Here is a 16,797-nt window from a genome sequence, read left to right as displayed (position 1 = left end):
CATATACCCAAGTCACAAGTGCAGCCAGTCCCTGGCCTCAGTGGTGTTCTGCTGTTTACCACTGAGGTTAGATATTGCCAGCAGCAGTGACACAGGTATATGGGCACATCATCACTGCAGCCAGGTAGACAAAGCCTGGCAGTGGTGCTTGGAGTGCCTAATAATTATAGCTTGATTTGTTATTTTGTAGAAGGTGTAGGAGAGGCGACAGTTGAAAATAAATAAAGCCCGAGATAGCCAGATAGTCACCTATGCCCTAGGTGACAAAAAAGTGGCAACAAATAATACTAAGAATTCTGGCGCTCTGGGTCACGGATAACTGAGGCACACTGTGAACTGGTTTAGTTATAAATATAAGGATCATTTATTATATTCAAATAATGATACACTGGATCACTGGCGGGTTGAAGGGCCCTTGCTCGCTGTGTTCAGATTAAATGCAGTACTTCCATAGATAGCATGAGGGTGGAATTGGGAGAGGTGTAGTAATAATACTCTCCTGTATCACCCAAGTAAAGTTGATAATGTTAAAATGCACTAACAAGAAGTGTAACAATCTGTTGCTATGGGCAACCACCTCTAGATAAGATACAGTCTTAGCAGATGATCCTGTCAGTCTCTAAGCGAAAATGGAAATGCACAAACCACTTATGGGTTATTGGTAGAGTGCTACGGAATGTAAGTATATCCTGCACTTAAGTGCAACAAGGTTCGGGGGTCCGTATCTTGTATATGGAAAGTTTTTAAATGCAGTCCTTTTCCTTATATTAAAGGTTTGGTGCATTGCACAACTCACCCAGAGATGTGGAGTCCTCTGTCTTGGTGTCCTCCATAAGGCTGGGTACAGTGTTATACACTGCTCACCTGGCTCTGGTTTGGCCGGGTGTAGGGTAAGTACTGGGTCGCGGTGTGCTGGAGATGGGAATAGGCCACGTCTGCCAGAGATGCCAATGTGCTTGCTTAGGATGAATGCCGGTCAGGGCAGTTGGGCGTGCATATAGGTGTTACAGAGTCTGTGCGCTTCCAGCTAATCTCGCCTGGCGGGAAGCATGCAAGTAGTAGCCAGATTTGATTGGGCGTTGGCAAATGGAATGTTTTCACACATTTTATTTGCTGCTTAAGAGAACAGACTAGTGGCCTTGAAACGCGTCCAGCCTTTTCTATTAACTCTGTGTTCAGACCTACTTCCACAGATCCGCATCACATGCTTTTCCATTGTGGACTCATCATTGCAGATCCTTCTAACTTGAAAACCGCACCTCAAATCTACATAGTGAAAACATTCCGTTTGCCAGCACCCAATCTAATCTGGCTACTACTTTCATGCTTCACCGCCAGGCGAGATTAGCTGGAAGCGCACGGACGCTGTGACAGCTATATGCACGCCCTACTGCCTGACCGGACTTGAGCGCAAGGCACAGCTAATCCAACGGCATTCATCCTAAGCAAGCACATTGGCATCTCTAGCAGACGTGGCCTATTCCCATCTCCAGCACACCGCGACCCAGTACTTACCCTACACCCAGCCAAACCAAAGCCAGGTGAGCAGTGTATAACACTGTACCCAGCCTCATGGAGGACACCAAGACAGAGGACTCCACATCTCTGGGTGAGTGGTGCAATGCACCAAACCTTTAATATAAGGTAAAGGACTGCATTTAAAAACTTTCCATATACAAGATCCAGACCCCCGAACCTTGTTGCACTTAAGTGCAGGATATACTTACATTCTGTAGCACTCTACCAATAACCCAAAAGTGGTTTGTGCATTTCCATTATCGCTTAGAGACTTACAGGATCATCTGCTAAGACTGTATCTTATCTAGAGGTGGTTGCCCATAACAACAGATTGTTACACTACTTGTTAGTGCATTTTAACATTATCAACTCTTCTTGGGTGATACAGGAGAGTATTATTACTATATCTCTCCCAATTCCACCCTCATGCTATCTATGGAAGTACTGAATTTAATCTGAACACAGCCTTATTTTTAATACCATTGTTATATTATTTTTAGATTTTTGTTTTACTCATCATGTATCAATCTTCATTTTTATGTATATAGTAACTGGTTATTGGTTTGACTTAAACGTCGAGCAAGGGCCCTGCAACCCGCCAGTGATCCAGTGTCTCATTATTTGAATATAATAAATGATCCTTCTATTTATAACTAAACCAGTTCACAGCGTGCCTTAGTTATCCATGACCCAGTGCGCCAGAATTCTTAGTATTATTTGTTATAATAGACCACCAATAGGAGATCGGGGGCGGGGGGGGTTTACTTTCGTTTTCTCTGTCCTGCCCACCCACAATAGGCGGGGCAGGACGGGGAAACGACGGGGACCGGCGCTGAAGATCCACTTACCGATCCGGGCGGGCGTCGGAGGCTGCAGGCGATGGAGATCGGCGGGCGGCGATGACGTGCGGCTGGATCCGACGGAAGCCGGTGAGTTGCCTAGCAACATCTGGAGGGTACAGTTTGAGACCATTATACAGTGGTCTCTAACTGTAGCCCTCCAGATGTTGCAAAACTACAACTCCCAGCATGCCCAGACAGCTGTTTGGGCATGCTGGAATATGTAGTTGTGCAACAGCTGGAGGGCTACAGTTTGAGACCACTATATAGTGGTCCCTAAACTGTAGCCCTCCAGATCTTGCAAAACTACAACTCCTAGCATGCTCAAACAACTGTTTGTTGTCAGGGCATGCTGGGAATTGTAGTTTTGCAACAGCTGGAGGACCACAGTTTGGAGATCACTTTGCAGTGTTCTCTAAAACTGTAGCCCTCCAGATGTAAAACTGCAAATCCCAGCATGTCCAAACAGCAATCAGCTGTCTCGGCATGCTGGGAGTTGTAGTTGCGTACCTCCAGCTATTGCATAACTACATCTCCCAGCATGCCCTTCGGCGATCAGTACATGCTGGGAGTTTTAGTTTTGCAACAGCTGGAGGCACACTGGTTAGAAAATACTGAGTTAGGTAACAGAACCTAACTGAAGGTTTCCCAACCAGTGTGCCTCCAGCTGTTGCAAAAGTACAACTCCCAGCATGCACGGTCTGTCAGTACATGCTGGGAGTTGTAGTTTTGAAACAGCTGGAGGTTTGCCCCCCCCATGTGAACGTACAGGGTACATTCACACTGGCGGGTTTACAGTAAGTTTCCTGCTTCAAGTTTGGGCTGCGTCAAATTTTTCGCCGCAGCTGAAACTTCTAGCGAGAAACTCACCGTAACCCACCAGTGCGAATGTACCCTAAAAACACTACACTAACACATAATAAAGAGTAAAACACTACATATACACCCCTTACACTGTCCCCCCAATAAAAATGAAAAACGTATTGTATGGCAGTGTTTCCAAAACGGAGCCTCCAGCTGTTGCAAAACAACAACTCCCAGCATTTCCGGACAGCCACTGACTGTCCAGGCATGCTGGGAATTTAGCAACAGCTGGAGGCACCCTGTTTGGGAATCACTAGCGTAGAATACCCCTATGTCCACCCCTGTGCAATCCCTAATTTAGTCCTCAAATGCGCATGGTGCTCTCTCCCTTCGGAGCCCTGTCGTATTTCAAGGAAACAGTTTAGGGCCACATATGGGGTATCTCTGTACTCGGGAGAAATTGCACTACAAATTTTGGGGGTCTTTTTCTCCTTTTACCCCTTATGAAAAGGAAAAGTTGGGGCTACACCAGCTTGTTAGTGTAAAAAAATAAAAAAAATTACACTAACATGCCGGTGTTGCCCTTTACTTTTTATTTTCACAAGCATTAAAAGGAAAAAAAGACCCCCAAAATTTGTAACGCAATTTCTCCTGAGTACGAAAATACCCCATATGTAGGCGTAAAATACTCTGAGTGTACAACAAGGCTCAGGAGTGAGAGCGCACCATGTACATTTGAGGTCTAAATTGGTGATTTGCACAGGGGTGGCTGATTTTACAACAGTTCTGACATAAACCCCCCCAAAAAAATACCCACATGTGACCCCATTTTGAAAACTACACCCCTCACGGAATGTAATAAGGGGTGCAGTGAGCATTTACGCCCCACAGGTGTCTGACAGATTTTTGGAACAGTGGTCCGTGAAAATGAAAAATTTTATTTTTCATTTGCACAGCCTACTGTTCCAAAGATCTGTCAAACGCCAGTGGGGTGTAAATACTCACTGCACCCCTTATTCAATTCTGTGAGGGGTGTAGTTTACAAAATAGGGTCACATGTGGGGGGTTCCACTGTTCTGGCACCACGGGGGGCTTTGTAAATGCACATGGCCCCTGACTTCCATTTCAAAGTATTTTTTTCCCAAAAGCTCAATGGCGCTTCTTCTCTTCTGAGCATTGTAGTGCGCCAGCAGAGCACTTGACGTCCACACATGGGGTATTTCCATACTCAGAAGAGATGGGGTTACAAATTTTGGGGGGGTCTTTTCTGCTATTAACCCTTGCAAAAATGTGAAATTTGGGGGGAAACACATTTTAGTGAAAAAAATATAATTCTTTTTTACATATGCAAAAGTCGTGAAACACCTGTGGGGTATTAAGGCTCACTTAATTCCTTGTTACGTTCCTCAAGGGGTCTAGTTTCCAAAATGGTATGCCATGTGTTTTTTTTTTGTTGTTCTGGCACCATAGGGGCTTCCTAAATGCAACATGCCCCCCAAAAACCATTTCAGAAAAACGTACTCTCCAAAATCCCCTTGTCGCTCCTTCGCTTCTGAGCCCTCTACTGCGCCCGCCGAACACTTTACATAGACATATGAGGTATGTGCTTACTCGAGAGAAATTGAACTACAAATATAATTATACATTTTCTCCTTTTACCCCTTGTAAAAATAAAAAAATTGGGTCTACAAGAACATGTGAGTGTAAAAAATGAAGATTGTGAATTTTCTCCTTCACTTTGCTGCTATTCCTGTGAAACACCTAAAGGGTTAAAACGCTGACTGAATGTCATTTTGAATACTTTGGGGGGTGCAGTTTTTATAATGGGGTAATTTGTGGGGTATTTCTAATATGAAGACCCTTCAAATCCACTTCAAACCTGAACTGGTCCTTGAAAAATAGTGAGTTTGAAAATTTTGTGAAAAATTTTATGATGCAAACATAAAGTAGACATATTGTATATGTGAATCAAAATATTTTTTATTTTGAATATCCATTTTCCTTACAAGCAGAGAGCTTCAAAGTTAGAAAAATGCAAATTTTTCATAAAATTTGGGGATTTTTCACCAAGAAAGGATGCAAATTACCATAAAATGTTACCACTATGTTAAAGTAGAATATGTCACGAAAAAACAATCTCGGAATCAGAATGATAACTATAAGCATTCCAGAGTTATTAATGTTTAAAGTGACAGTGGTCAGATGTGCAAAAAACGCTCTGGTCCTGAGGTGTAAAATGGCCTGGTCCTTAAGGGGTTAAAGGGGTCCCCCCTGTGGAATACTTTTTTTTTTTTTTAAATCAACTGGTGCCAGAAAGTTAAACAGATTTGTAAATCACTTCTATTAAAAAATCTCAATCCTTCCAGTACTTTTTAGGGGCTGTATACTAAAGAGAAATCCAAAAAAGAAATGCATTTCCTCTGATGTCATGACCACAGTGCTCTCTGCTGAACTCTGCTGTCCATTTTAGGAACTGTCCGGAGCAGGAGACAATCCCCATAGCAAACATATGCTGTTCTGGACAGTTCATAAAATGGACAGCAGAGGTCAGCAGAGAGCACTGTGGCCATGACATCAGAGGAATTGCATTTCTTTTTTGGATTTCTCTTTAGTATACAGCCCCTAAAAAGTACTGGAATGATTAAGATTTTTTTATAAAAGAGATTTAACAAATCTACTTAACTTTCTGGCACCAGTTGATTTAAAAAAAAAAAAAAAGTTTTCCACAGGAGTACCCCTTTAAAAGTCCTGTGTCTGCCGAGATCCAGCTGCCCACAGTGATCAACTAGTTCTGTAGGAAGGAACTACATTGGATGTCTAAATGCAATGAATGGATTACCATGTATTACATAGTGACATTAATTTGGTATTCTTATCACAGATATATATGGCATATCCAATGTGTGGCAGATGTATGTCCCACCCCTGCTTTGCTGTTTCCTTAATCCTCATAAATGTGATTGGAGAAATGCATCATCACACCACTCAAGTGCCTTCTGAATGGAGTGACCACCTTACCGGATTAGATGGGAGCCAGAGGACCAACATTCTTAGCATAAATGCACATCCTAGAAGTGGGACCCACATCTATCAGACATTTATGACATATCTTATAGATACAGTATGCCATACATGTCTGATAGATGTGGGTCTTACGTCTAGCTCTCTGCTGAAATCATGACCACAGTGCCCTCTGTTGACATCTCTGTCCCTTTTAAGAACTGTCTAGAGTAAGAGAAAATCCCAATAGCAAACATATGCTGCTCTGGACAGTTCCTAAAATGGACAGAGATGTCAGCAGAGAGCACTGTGCTCGTGACGTCAGCAGAGAGCACTGTATTCCAAAAAGAAAATAATTTCCTCAGTAGTATAAAGCACCTAATAAGTACTGGAAGGATTAAGATTTTTTAGTAGAAGTAATTTACAAATCTGTTCAACTTTCCGGCACCAGTTGATTTAAAGAAAAAAAAGTTTTCCACCGGAGTACCCTTTTAAGGAGTAAGCTGGTAACAACTAACATGTTACAAGAGAGACTTTCATCAGCAGCCTGTCAAAAAATGTTCTGTGGATGAATATGAAAGAATTTTATTTTTTTAGAAACTGGGATACTGTGAAAGCGTTCCTACTGTTAATGGGATCCAATATGTGAGGGCATGGCGAGCTTGTTGTTTGTTACATTCCCTATAACCAGCTGAATTGCCCATCCTTAGTTCTTTAAAGTTGCAGAGTCAGCAGAACAAGCCCTTTACTACAACAGACAGGACACAATGTGCTGGCTTCCGAGCTTTGTCAGTTTTGGGCTTTCTGTAAATCTCTTTTCAGGACAGCATTACCCCGTGATTCATAGTGGCTTCTGGTTTATTTGTTACTGTGCAGACATGGCTTATGGTTTGATCACTGTTGAATGCGAATTAGAAAAAAAGAAATTGAAACTTTTTGTCAAATAATCATTCAGAGTTTAACATTCGGCTACCAAGTTCGGGGTCTAAAATATGACTATTCCACACAAAAGAGCAATGAAGCTGAAGCATTCCATACACTGCTGTGTGGCCTGCGTGCAATTCTATAGTCAGCATGTGTGTAGTCAGAGTTGCACTGAGGTGCAGTATACGACTAATGACTTCCATTGAAGTTGTGTTTGCAATCTGAGTGACATGGATTTAGAATACGACCCGTGTCATGAAAAACCTATTCACATCACAGCACTAGGAAGTGGCAGCCATCTTTCTTTCTGATCTGAGCTGGACCTAAAGTGTAAGTTGCATGTAGTAAAGTTACTCCCACACAGTGCTCTCTGCTGACATCTCTGTCCATTTTAAGAACTGTCCAGAGTAGGAGAAAATCCCCATAGCAAACATATGCTGCTCTGGACAGTTCCTAAAATGGACAGAGATGTCAGCAGAGAGCACTGTGGTCATGATGTCAGCAGAGAGCTCTGTGTTCCAAAAAGAAAATAATTTCCTCTGTAGTATTCAGCAGCTAATAAGTACTGGAAGGATTACGATTTTTTAATAGAAGTCATTTACAAATCTGTTCACCTTTCTGGCACCAGTTGATTTAAAGAAAAAAAATGTTTTCCTCCGGAGTATCCCTTTAAACCATCAGAAACCCCAGCAAAGGGACGTGGTATCAAATTAGCATACAAACCCCATTATATGTATTTAAAAAAAAAAATGTTTTTTTTTTGTTTTTGTTTTTTTTAAGACTTACAATTTTCATAGTGAAATAAATTGTTTTGGGATGCTGTATGTTGAATGTGGGGAAAGTACGATTATGTGGTATTTTTATCGTCATGCACCAAATCTGCATTAACATTTTTCAACAAAAGCGCCACATTAGTAAATAATATAGGAAAACATGACACACGTAAAAGAAATCACACAAAATCAAAATCTGTCCCTGTTAGTAAATGAGGGCCTTTGTGTCTAACCTGACTCTTTAGTTCTCTTCTTGCTGAGCAGGCAGGGTTGATGCTAGAGGCACGCTCTACACACTGAGACAGTCAGATGTCTCTCCACTTCTTCTTCCCCATCCCAAAAAACCTGTACCTGCATTGCCCTCCGTCCTGTCTTGCAGCACAGTATTACTCTAGACTTCTTTATTTGGACAAAGGAGGTTTTATTTCAAGTACATATAATCTAAACGAACAAAAGCAAGAGAACCAATGACCACGCAGGCACAGCATATAGCACCAAATGAGTAGGGACTGGGGTAAAGATACTAATGACTAAAGGAGGTCCGTGCACGAAGTGCTAACACATGAGATCAATGGAATCCACAGTGCAAAAATGAAAGAAGGAAGAAAGAACCAGTGCTGCACTCACTCGTATGTCAAGCGATGGACCTCAGCTGGGGGCGTACCACAAAGCCCCCAGCTGAAGAGAGTGGCGTCTCCCTGCTCCATGGATCGTTTCCATATGCTTTGATTGATCCTTCACGGCATCATCTCGAGGTCCATCGCTTGACATACGAGTGAGTGCAGCACTGGTTCTTTCTTTCATTTTTTGCATTACAGATAACCTAAAGGCATGGGAAAAAACGACAAGCTACAGGCTTCCGGAAAACATGAAATAACTCACTTTTGCTTAATAAAATACAATAAAATGTTTTATTTGTTCACTTGCACTGCCTATCTATTTATGTCTTCTAGTTACTATATTTCAGTAGATTAATTTTTGTTACCACAAAGGTTTGTGAACATTTAAAGGCTGACAGGAGAAAGTGAACTGCAGGCTGCGGAATGATGAGAAAGATAGCACATTCATATAATAAGATATAGGAATATGCTAATATGCCGATCCTGTCATTTGAAAAAACTTTTGACATGTCTCCCTGACATGTCAAAAGTTTGTCTCGCATTGGATCTCTGGTCTGAGACCCTCTGCAATTGAGAGCTATAAGCCGGTGAAGTGCTTTCTACACTCCTCAGCTAGCCTCTTCTTCTAACTCAGTCACTGTATAGACTAAAGCAGTGAAAGTCAGATTAGATTGATAGCCCGCGAGTGAAGCACGTGCTGCTGCACAATTCACAGGCTTATATCTCATGATCAAAGTGGGTTTAAGGACTGAGACCCTGTGCAGTCTAAACTTTTGATATTCCAATAGTTCAATATTGGTCGGCACTGCCATGTCCGGTGCTCCTGGATAGAAGAATCAAATGACAGTAACGTTTCAAGCCAAAGAACTCTGGAGTAAAATGTGGCATATACGTTTATATATATATATATATATATATATATATATATATATATATATACATATATATGCTACTGTTTTCTTCAGTTTATGTATATTCAGCCTAGCAGTGTGCCGTGCACCTGTATGCCAGGTCCATGCAGTAGTTTTTGGTATCAGTAGTGCTGGCCAACTTATCCTTGTTTTTGTTATATATTAAAGTGTTCACTCCTTGGTGAAAATTTGTGCTTTTAAAGGGGTACTCCACTGCCCCAGCATTCGGAACATTTAGTTCCGAATGCTGGGCACGGGCTTTGGGGGTTGCCACGCCCCCTCAATGCAAGTCTATGGGAGGGCTGATGCCACGCCCCCTCCCATAGACTTGCATTGAGGAGGCGTGGTTGTGACACCACGAGGGGCGTGGCCGTGACATTACAAGGGGCATGGCGACCCCCAAAGCCCACACTCAACATTCAGAACTAAATGTTCCAAATACTGGGGCAGTGGTGTACTCCTTTAACTCCTTCAGGACGAAGGGCGTACCTGTACGCCCTACGCCCGGTCCCGGTGTTTAAAACGGGGTCACACCGTGACCCCACATCACACCGGGTCGGTCCCGGCTGCTATCGATAGCCTGGGCTAATAGCTAATAGCTGACCGTGTTAATTAAACCGCACGGTCAATGGCGTACGTGCAAAAAAATTCCAAAGTCCAACATAGCGTATTTTTGGTCACTTTTTATATCATGAAAAAATGATATCAAAATCTAAAAGTCTGATCAATACAAAAAGGGTGCCGATAAAAACTTCAGAACACGGCGCAAAAAATTAGTCCTCATACCGGCCTGTACGGTGAAAAATAAAGTTATAGGGGTTAGAAGATGAGAATTTTTTACGTATACATTTTCCTGCATGTAGTTATGATTTTTTTTCCAGAAGTACGACAATATCCAACCTATATAAGTAGGGAATCATTTTAATCGTATGGACCTGAAATGGAGTGAAAGAAGTGCAAAACTGCATAAAGTTGCAAATGTTTGTACACATGTGACTTGTGCCAAAATAAGTAGCTTTTATATGCCTGAGGACTGGCTAAAATGTGTAAATTTCTGTCATAATATATTTAATGTATTCACATGTACTACTGATGTATGCAGGTTGCCAGCTTTCCTTCCCTCCTGATCTCCTTATCTTCTTAAGTGTGTGTATTACTTTCCCCTCGAAGCTGTACATATGCTGAGCTGATACTATTCTCGCAAGTTTTTCTTCTAAAACTGTTTTGCTCTGTGTATTTTATTCTAGGCCAAAGCTCCAAGAATGTCAGTTCATCTCCCAGCATAGAGAGTTTGCCTGGAGGCCGTGACCACACAGATTCTCCTCCTCTGTCAGCCGGGAAGAAAGATTCCTTCTTCAGCAATATCTCCCGCTCTCGTTCTCATAGCAAATCCCAAGGGAAAAGGGAGTCTGTAAGTTCTTCTTGCCTGCACTAATGCTGCGCCGGTTTATTTTATGTTTTTTTTTGGGCTGTAAAGAGATGTGTGAGGAAATTGTGAGAATAGTAATGGTTGTCAGAAAACGCAAAGGGCAGTCACATCCTCACATCTTCATCGCTATCGGTTATATACGGTTTATGCAGAAAATTTGACCTTTACTCACATTCATTTTTATCCCCTAGGTACAAGGATAAGTGCAAATGTTTGAATATATTTACTATGTATTTAATAAGTACTTTCTAAGACTGAAATCAGAATAGTGGGAGAAAATTCATGCTACTAGTGGGTCATAGATAATGTATTTACATAGCTTAGAGGCAATGTGGCATCCAAAAATGACCTATTGACGAGATCACAGAGCATGCACACAAAACTCTCTGTGAACTCAATGAGTCATCTACTGAAACCAGTTTTTTTACGTCCACGTGCTCTGCTAAGAACCCACTTTTTTTCGACACTCAAATCTTTTAAAATAAAGAACACCAGACAGAAACCTGATGGACCCTGTTAAAAGTCAATGGAATCCATTGGGACTCTGTGGCAGAGCTCCTGAACAGCGCTCTGACACAGATGTACCCCTGGTCTTAGAAGCTCCTGCAGGAGAGGACGGCTGATAGGAAACCTGTCAGAGAATTACTTCTTTGTTTGAGACTTTAGGGGCTAAACAAAATGTATGCTACAATGTAAGGGGCAGCTCCTCTCTCCTCTTAAGTTCTTCAGTCTGTGAGCCGCAGAGCTGGCATCCCCCTGCCAACTTTATGACGTCATATCCTTGTCCCTATCCGCCAGGGGATCGCATAGTATTGGCTCAGAGGCTGTAGTCCTGTGTATGTAGTGCATTAAGCCTATGACTGAGTGAATGGGGGAGCAGGGAGCTGACAGTTTCCGCAGCTCCGCTATTCTATTGTACTGCATCTGTGCCCGGAGGGGGCAGGTGAAATGATGGGTGGCTGGGATGACAGCACCGTGGGATGATTACCGTATATACTCGAATATAAGCCGACCCGAGTATAAGCCGAGACCCCTAATTTCAACCCAAAATCCCAGGAAAAGTTATTGACTCGAGTATAAGCCTAGGGTGGGAAATACATCATCCCCCCCTGTCATCATCCAGACCCCCGTCATTAACATCCTCATCATCATCACCGCCTGTCATCATCCAGACCCTCATCATCATCACCTGTCATCATCCCCTTGTCATCATCCCACACATCCCCCCTTCATCATCCCCTTGTCATCATCCCCACCTCCCTTCATCATCCCCTTGTCATCATCCCCACCCCCCTTCATCATCCCCTTGTAATCATCCCACACCCCCCCTTCATCATCCCCTTGTCATCATCCCCACCCCCCTTCATCATCCCACCCCCCCCCCCTTTATCATCCTCTTGTCATCATCCCCCCCCCCCCATTCATCATCCTCTTTTCATCACCTGCCCTCAGCGGTCTTTAACCTGCGGACCTCCAGAGGTTTCAAAACTACAACTCCCAGCAAGCCCGGGCAGCCATCGGCTGTCCGGGCTTGCTGGGAGTTGTAGTTTTGAAACCTCCGGAGGTCCGCAGGTTGAAGACCACTGCGGCCTTCGACATCATCCAGCCCCCTCTCACCCCCCTTTAGTTCTGTACAGTACTCACCTCCGCTCGGCGCTGGTCCGGTGCTGCAGGGCTGTCCGGTGAGGAGGTCGTCCGGTGGGATAGTGGTTCCGGGCTGCCTCTTCTCCGCGCTTCCGGCCCGGAATAGAGGCGTTGCCTTGACAATGACGCAGAAGTACGTTGGCAATGAACGTACCTCTGCGTCGTTGTCAGTGCAACGTGACTATTCTGGGGCCGGGCCCGAAGCGCTTAGAAGAGGCCTCCCCGGTGAAGATAGCAGCCCGGAACCACTATCCCACCGGACGACCTCCCCACGAACAGTCCTGCAGCACCGGACCAGCGCCGAGCAGAGGTGAGTACTGTACAGAACTAAAGGGGGGTGAGAGGGGGCTGGATGATGTCGAAGGCCGCAGTGGTCTTCAACCTGCGGACCTCCGGAGGTTTCAAAACTACAACTCCCAGCAAGCCCGGACAGCCGATGGCTGCCCGGGCTTGCTGGGAGATTTAGTTTTGAAACCTCTGGAGGTCCGCAGGTTGAAGACCACTGCGGGTGGAGAGTTCACTCGAGTATAAGCCGAGGGGGGTGTTTTCAGCACGAAAAATCGTGCTGAAAAACTCGGCTTATACTCGAGTATATACGGTACTTCCCACTATGTTGTCACCCCACTAGGACAGTGTGAACCGCTGTGATCTACACCCTTCTAGTCTTGTGTCATTTTCTGTGGTAGTGTTGCCCCACTTTTACTTATACAAGTATGTGTCATTAATAATGTTCATGTGTCCCAGCCAGCAGCACAGAGAAACAAGATCAATGTTCGTGATGTGATCTGTGGATCACACTGATCCCTGGGTAACTCCTCCTACATATTTCATAAAATCTTTCACATACATTATAACACAGCATACCTTAGCTTTATTTTATAATATGTGCATGTACGGTCTATGGGGGGGGGGGTATTCATCAATCTATATAGAGTAATTTTAGGTGTATTTTCTTGCGCAAAATCTTGCGCAAGGATATTTCCTGCTTTCTTTTTGTGCGTCTTTTTTGGTGGAACTTTTTCTAAAGATGTCACCTTTCAGGTGTACCGTAGAGCCATTTTTCCTGTAGACATGAATTTACTAACTGCGTGTTTTTTTTCTGCGCACAAAAAGAACGCAAGTGTAATTTTTTTGCGCAAATATACACCAGCTCCGAGCACACGTACAAGTCTGCTTTATATTTTTTTCAAGAGCTGAGATGGGCTGGATTCTATTACTGCACATAATTCACAGAGACCCGTGCGCAAATTTAGTAAATTTTGCGCAGCTAAATGACAAATACACGCAGCAGAAAGGGGTAAAAAAAAAGCTCCACCATACACCTCCTTGAAACACTCTATCATAACCCCACTATTGAAAAAAACATTTCTGGACCCGTCCTGTGCAGCCAACTATCGACCCGTCTCAAATCTCCCCTTTATCTCCAAACTCCTGGAATGCTTGGTCTACTCCCGCCTTATCCGCTATCTCTCCGAGAACTCTCTCCTTGACCCCTTACAGTCTGGTTTCCGCTCCCTTCACTCCACAGAAACGGCCCTAACCAAAGTCACTAACGATCTTCTGATGGCCAAATTAAATGGCAATTTCTCTTTACTGATTCTCTTGGACCTGTCTGCGGCTTTTGACACTGTGGATCACCAACTCCTCCTCAGTAGTCTCCGCTCCATCGGTCTCAAGGACTCTGCTCTCGCCTGGTTTTCCTCCTATCCCTCTGGCCGCTCCTTTAGCGTCTCGTTTTCTAGCTCTACTTCTTCTCCTCTTCCCCTTGCTGTCGGGGTTCCCCAGGGATCGGTCCTTGGTCCTCTACTCTTTTCACTCTACACATCCCCCATTGGAAAAACAATCAGTAGATTTGGTTTCCAGTACCACCTCTATGCTGATGACACCCAACTCTATACCTCTTCCTCCAACATCACCCCTGCACTCCTACAGAATACTAGTGACTGTCTCTCTGCCGTCTCAGACATCATGTCCTCTTTATATCTGAAACTAAATCTTTCTAAAACAGAACTTCTTGTTTTTTCTCCATCAACTGATACTGTACCTAACCCTGACATTTCCATCTCGGTATGTGGTGGTACTACCATAACTCCCGGGCAGCAGGCTCGCTGTCTTTGAGTTATACTTGACTCTGATCTGTCTTTCACTCCCCATATTCAGTCCCTTTCACATTCTTGTCACCTGCATCTCAAAAACATTTCCAGAATCCGCCCATTTCTCACTACTGAAACAGCTAAAACTCTCATTATTGCTTTGATTCACTCCCGCCTCGACTACTGTAACTCTTTACTAATAGGCCTTCCTTTCTCCAAACTCTCTCCTCTCCAGTCCATCCTTAATGCCGCAGCCAGACTCATCTTCCTCTCCAGCCGCTACACCGACGCCTCCTCCCTGTGCCAGTCACTACACTGGTTACCAATTCAGTCCAGAATACAGTACAAAATCCTCAGTCTCACACACAAAGCTCTCCACAATGCTGCACCTCCCTACATCTCCTCTCTCATCCCTGTCTACCATCCTACACTTTCTCTCCGATCTGCTAATGATCTCACACTAACATCTTCTATAATCCGAAATTCTCACTCCCGTCTCCAAGACTTCACTCGTGCTGCATCGATTCTCTGGAATTCTATCCCTCAATCCCTCAGACTCAACAACAACATCCATAGTTTCAAACGTGGCCTAAAAATACATCTCTTCAGACAGGCCTATAACATTCTCTAATTGGCCTCAACATATCCCCAACATATCCTCAACATATCCCCACACCTCTTGTTTGAATAGTTATTGTGTAATATTATGTCTGATACTTGTCTTTGTTTGTACCCCATAATTGTAAGCGCTGCGGAATCTGTAGGCGCTATATAAATAAATAAAATAAAATACACGGATGTTGATGAATCCCCCCTATGTGTGTTCACATCATATGCAGCATATCAGCTTGATATTTCGACCATTAAAAAACTGCTGACTGTTTGGATGCTAGTGCTTCTACCAGATCGATGAATACCATAGGGATCTTATTAGAAAACCCTTTTTCCCCTTCATGATTTTGTAGCTGATTTTTAATGACAACAAATAATATGTGCTGCATAAACTTGTGTGTTGTCTGTCACAAGCCCAGCGATGGCCTATTTTATTTCGGTTTGTTAGACATTCTGTGCTTCTTGGCTGACAGCCTAAAGTGACATTTCATGGTTGGTCTTTATTTTTAGACTGGGCCACAGCTGCAAATGAATTTCCAATATCTATTGTGTTTTAGAAGATTACTTGTCAATTTGAGTTTAATTGAAATTGACAAGGTTTAGAATTAATTTGAGTCACTTTGGCAGGTGTTAAGTATTTTCCATATGGAGCAAAAATCTATATTAATCACATCAGATCAAAGCTTTTCCTCTAAACCATCCATTGGTTACAGATCGCTTCTCAGCTTTCTGCCCTTGCTTAGTTGTCTTTGATTAGGTGACTAAGCAAGAACTTACATATAGCAGCACATCCAAATTCTCACCTATTAATCTATTGGTATAGTGATTATTCTGGTGCCCCTTCTCATTTAGCTTCCAGTCTAAAAAGCTGTATGGCTCTGCAATTTAATATTTTAGGAAATTCTTACCTTAAACAGCCCAAATCTTTGAGATAGATGTTCTTTTACTTTTCTCAATTTTCTGTTAAAAGGCTGGAATGTTAAGTCAAACAAGCAATGGTTCCTCCTTTCCTGGAGTTAAGGTGTGGCGGTATACCTTTGCTCAATAGGGGCCCCGTTTAGCACTCTAGAATATGTTTTCCTTGCATGAGCAGAAATAAATAAATACTTTAATTCAAAGGCTATGGTCACCTTTGACTTGAGGGAAAAATTTATAACTATATATATATATATATATATATATATATATATATATATACTGTATACATACTGTATGTTAGTGGTTACTTTAAGTTAGAAAAATAAAAGTTCCATTAAATGGGAACTGTAAGATCCACAAACTTTTTATACCTTGTACATCTTGGCAAAACATTACCCTTACTAATATTCCTTATAAGAATAATGTATTTCCTTTTTATAGAAAACCCACTATGGGTCCCCATACCATCCAAAACAGAATCCTGTCTGGCTGCAGCATCATCTTTGTCCAAGCTGAAGCAATGACATGGACAAAGTCCAGTAGCTGAGAGTGGAACTACCACTCCTGAATTCACTCCTGTTCTATCAGACTGCAGCATGAAAACAGATAAGAGGGGGGTTACAGAGCAGCCTGTAGTGATTGGATGAAGAGACACAGCACAGGAGACTCCGAGAGGAAGAAGAGTCATGCAGAGTAAGGACACTCCCCTCCA

The 16,797-nt window shown here is 43.1% G+C and overlaps 1 protein-coding gene across 9 annotated transcripts in view; it reads left to right on the top strand.

Annotated features, from left to right (window-relative positions):
• Positions 1-16,797, top strand: part of TBC1D5 (TBC1 domain family member 5) — a 645,101-nt gene that overhangs the window by 564,354 nt on the left and 63,950 nt on the right. For all 9 annotated transcript variants that reach the window (XM_056519933.1, XM_056519937.1, XM_056519936.1 and 6 more), the window contains one exon: positions 10,637-10,800. In XM_056519933.1, the coding sequence (XP_056375908.1) occupies positions 10,637-10,800 (164 nt within the window). The remainder of the gene's footprint in view (positions 1-10,636; positions 10,801-16,797) is intronic.

Source organism: Hyla sarda, chromosome 5 (genome assembly GCF_029499605.1).
Source record: "Hyla sarda isolate aHylSar1 chromosome 5, aHylSar1.hap1, whole genome shotgun sequence".
NCBI lineage: Eukaryota > Metazoa > Chordata > Amphibia > Anura > Hylidae > Hyla > Hyla sarda.
The sequence above is the reverse complement of the archived record's forward strand: the minus strand, read 5'-3'. Positions and strand labels throughout refer to the sequence as shown.